Source organism: Musca vetustissima, unplaced genomic scaffold (genome assembly GCF_032173495.1).
Source record: "Musca vetustissima isolate MV318-11 ecotype Yass unplaced genomic scaffold, APGP_CSIRO_Mvet_v1 utg12661, whole genome shotgun sequence".
NCBI classification, from domain to species: Eukaryota; Metazoa; Arthropoda; class Insecta; order Diptera; family Muscidae; genus Musca; species Musca vetustissima.
Window position 1 is genome coordinate 286985 of NW_026879908.1, and position 4833 is coordinate 291817.

A 4833-nucleotide genomic window follows, 5' to 3' on the forward strand; every position below is an offset into this window, starting at 1 on the left:
TTTTAGCGAAGTCTTCTGGCTTCACGTTCAGATTCCAACAATGTCAAGATATCGCCTTCACGAACGGGTCCCTTAACGTTGCGGATAATTTGACGGTTTTGTTCACCGATGAACTCCACTTTGACTTGGGTACATTGACCTTGGGAGCCAGTGCGGCCCAAAACTTTGATAACACGTGCCCAAACAACTGGTTTATCCATATTTTTTTAATAAATTTGTGATTTTTCTATAAAAAAATTCACGTGTGACACACGCACAAAGTGACAGCCGGAAACGAAAAGAAAGAATTTTTCGTTAATTTTTGGCGAATTTGTTTTGTTTCGTCGAATTTTCGTTCAGTGTGGCATTAAATGTCAAATTATTCACCGCAGCAGAGTTGTAATTGTAGTGGACAATTGATTGATAGCACAAATATAATGGGTGATTCAGAGTGAATTATTTTCAAATTCATTAATATTAAAAACAAACTTTATTATTAATTTTACTCCTGATTTAGATTAGGCGAGTTTACTTGCGACAATTATTATCGTTCTCTTTTGAACTTGCTTCATGCGTCTATACAAGGCAATTCGGTTTCAAAAATATATATATATTTTTTACATTTTGTGACAATGTTCTGGATTGGTATTTCTAATTACTGACACTACAAACAAAATACACAAAACGAATTGCCAGAAAATTGTCGGTACGGGCAATTTTTTTCAATTTCTATTCCCCTTGCCCCTCTCTCCTGCAAACAAAGACTTGCCGCAAGTAAACTCGCCCAATCTAAATTGAGACTTACTTTGATTATTATTATTTATTGTACATGTAGTTGTCAAAAATTGATTTTACGATAAAGTGTTTGTTATCCTAGAAACAACTTTAAGAAAGGAAAGAATTAAAAAATGAATCACAGAAACTCTTAAACCTTTGTGTGAATTTATATATAATATATTTTTTGGATTATATTTATAAAATGTTGATCAAGTTATGTGTTTTTCGATATAAGAAAAAGGTCAAAAAAGTGTATACAGTCCGAATTATTTAAATCGCTTCATATTCGAATTGCACCCTCCGCAGTATTGTTAATTCTTGTAAAAAAATTATAGGGACATCAGCTCCACCCCCACCCTTTCTCGGTGACAAAAAATTTAATTTATTTTTTTGGTTTAATTCGCATCTACGCTTATTAAAGCATGTCTCTGCAAAATTACAAGGGAAAATCTCGAAAACTCTTGAAGATATAGCCGATTTATTGTGTCAGCAAGAGTGATTGTCAAACTTTAAACGTATTTTTTTCGAAGCTGTGTTTTTACGAATGGCGGGCACGATAACTCAAAAACTAATAATCCAATCGGTTCCAAATTTTGCCACGTTTCTTAGGATGTTTATAGCTCTCGTATGAACTAGGATAAAGCCTATTGGTAAAAAATCCTTTTTTAACTTAGTTTGTGGTCAAAAATAGGCGGATTTCTAAAAACAATTTTTCAAAAGTCCGCCATTTTGTTAATTTTTGTGCAAAGTCAGTAATCCTAGGTCATACGAGTGAGATGTACTCTTTCTAACACCGTTGGAATTTCCGGATTCCGATGTTCCAGGGAGAAGTTTTCATGCCCGCCATCAAAAATAAAGATTTTTCTTTAATCACCATAAATAACAACAACCAAATTTTGCAAATTATTTCTCCTCTCTTTTAAATCTTCAAGTATATATGTGTAAAGTTACAAACCTTAACATGGATTGGTATTCATTTACCAGCCCAATGAAATTCTTGAAAATTTAATATCGAAATTTAATTTAAAATTAAAAAAAAAACGTAGCGACCTCCATTTGAACAACAAAATAAAAGATGTATGTGAAGCAACAGTTTTGACATACATACAAAATGTCGTATGGAAAGAAAAACTGACAGTACAACGCTTGTTTAAACAACAACTTTAATCAGGCAGGGTATATTTTAATCATAAGAAAAAACAATACATCTTTCCTACAATTTGCATATGTTTTCATCCATTTTTAAATTTTTGATTTTATTTTTATAATTATGGCTTTTACCTTCTACAATTGTACCGTGATAAGAATTTAAAATGTACTTTAAACGGTAATTTACATTAGAACTTTTTGTAGCGTTAACCTGCCTGTTTTAAGTTTTGTCATATTGAAATCAGTTGGTGTTTCGCCGTTCTGCAAGAATTTACTTATTTTTATTATTTTGTTCAATATCATAAAGGGCTAAGCAGAATGCTCGCGTTGGGCCATCCGTCGCGTTATATGTTGTCGAAAATACAACAACCACAAGGAAACGATAACACAAACGCTCGAAGTTGATGTGCGCTGCGCTTCGGAGTTAAATATATTTTAACTTTTTGCGTGCGTTAACGCGATAACAAAAAATGCTCAACGCGAACATTCTGTTTAGCCCTTAAAGCGGTGTACACACTATCATTTTTGACTGTCAACTTTTTTATCGATTACTGACTGTCCAACAACCATGAATATTTTTGTGGTTGCCTGATGAATGACAAACATGAGAGGCCACACTATCAAACAAATTTTTGGCAAGAGTGTCACTCAAAAGTGCTAGTGTATACACCGCTTAAGTGAAAATTTGTTATCGTGGTAAAAAATAGTACATTCTTGTAGTACGGGAATAGACCAAGTACCTTAAACTGATGTAATTGTTTTTCACTGGACAAAAATATTAAAAAAAAACAAACAAATTTGCCTGAATTCCTTATAAAGTCTGGGTTTATACATGCAACTTTTGTAAGGAACTCTCCTGAGTTCTTAGAAGTGAGAGGTATAAAAAGTGACAAGGGGGAAGAAATTAAAAAAAAATCGTAGAGAGCAGCAGCAGAGTTGCTTAAAAAGTTGCATGTATAAGCCCAGACAAAGGGTATCGAAACTAAAACGCAATTTTAAAACTTTTTTATGACTCTATTTTAGCCTAAAATTAGTTGTAGTGGAAATTATATTATGATTTGGGGAGGGGGGATAAATAATTTTCATAAATCTGCATAGGTAATACTTAAAATACTAATACTTGAATACTAATACTTGAATACTAATACTTGAACGGATCCTAAATTCATCCGCAACTTAATTTAGTTTTCGATTGGATGTAGAACCCATTTTGTCTATGGACCAAAGGGATAGGAATTGTAAATAATTTGCTCTTTTCATATAAGAACAATGTTGTATTCAGTATACATTTGAATTTCGAGCAAATTGATAGGAAGTTCTGTCATTGTCTAAATGCACCTTGAAGTGTTCGTAGCAGTTCGTTGTGAAAATTATATAATTTTGAATTACCCTGTTATATCTACCAATAATAACTGCATTCTAATCATTTTAACCAGAATTTATTTATCAACAAGCAAGGGGGAGGAAATTTGGAAACAATGTGCTCTTTCTATAATTAAATTTCACCCACAAATAACATGTCCTTGTCCACAATAATGTAATTTCAAGAAGCAAAGGAAAGCCAGGAGAAGAACCTACGTACCCACCATTATGCGACGCGTTTCGCCGTTGGTTAGGCGGCTCATCAGGCATATTGGGCTATGTGGCTTTACAAAGGTCGTATGTTGATAACTTGTATTTATTCCGCCCTGATGCAAAACTTGCATATGCGAATTAAATTCTAATTTGTCAAAGTTCGACATTTGATGAGCCGCTTAACCAACGGCGAAACGCGTTCGAGCTCGACTCGAAAGATTATAAATAATCACTTAAAAAATTACTTTCAAATGATCACTGCCCTTTCAAGGCAAAATTCAAATAACAAAAAGTAAATAACTTTTATATACCATTAGTTTCAACAAAACTACTCAGGTGTGTTCTTCTTTAAAAATAGTTTCAAGTAGCCCACAATGGTGTTCATATTTTATAAAATAAAACAGATTTTATAATATAAAATATTTTCAAAAGCTCTACAAATGTGGATATAATACGGATAACAAAAATATTTTCAAGCAGTTAAAAATTAGAATTAATATATAAATGTATCATATATATATACAATTATATTTAACTTTCACATTAACAAAATATGTATTTCCATGCTAAAAAACTCAAATTACATGTATCACCCTGTTAAAATTGACAACAACTTCATGATTTCCAGGCACTTCCCAAACACCGAATGTCAAATTCAACCATATTTGACAACTCGGACACGTATGAAACATGTCGTTGATGACAACAACAAAACTTCGTTTGTGTGTTTTCTACTATACTTCGGCTTTCATACGTTTTTCTGATTTCGCTGCCGTCACATCAGTCACATAGGGGAGCGTGTGAGTCGCGGCATAGTTTTGTGTGGTTTATTTTGATCTAGTTAGTGGACAACAGTTAACAAAAAAAAGCAAAATGAAAAATTATATGTTAATTTTATTGTTGGTTCTGCCAACTATCATCTGCACTTTCAATGCACGTAAGTAAATAAATAATTTATTAACAAAATTTTATCAAATCAAAAGCGATATTTGTGTGTAATGAGAGATAAGTGAAGAGAAGACATTGAGGTTGTTGTTGTTGTGTTACTTGCATTGCAGAGAATCGAGTGCCGACGTAATTTGACGTGGCAGAAACCCAACGACGACTTCAATGTTTTTGACAATTGGGAAAAGTGTTTTCGTCATTTGACGATTAATGAAATTGTTATTTTTGAATGAAAATTAAAGAAATAATTCAAAATTATTATAAAATAGATTTCAAAACTTATCGTTTGATGTGTTGGCATTGATTTGACTTTGATAAATCGGTTTTTACCAAGCCCACCTACACCCCTGGCCAACAATTGGATTTGCCCGGTGGCAAGCCTGTTGAATTCTTGATTGGTTTCACCAA

General features: G+C 32.8%; 1 protein-coding gene across 1 annotated transcript; it reads right to left on the reverse strand.

Annotated features, from left to right (window-relative positions):
• LOC133325113 (small ribosomal subunit protein eS28) lies at positions 1-297 on the reverse strand. Its single transcript, XM_061533937.1, has one exon. The coding sequence runs from the start codon at positions 198-200 to the stop codon at positions 3-5; it is 198 nt and encodes a 65-aa protein (XP_061389921.1). The 5' UTR covers positions 201-297; the 3' UTR covers positions 1-2.
• Between the last annotated feature and the right edge of the window lie 4536 nt (positions 298-4833).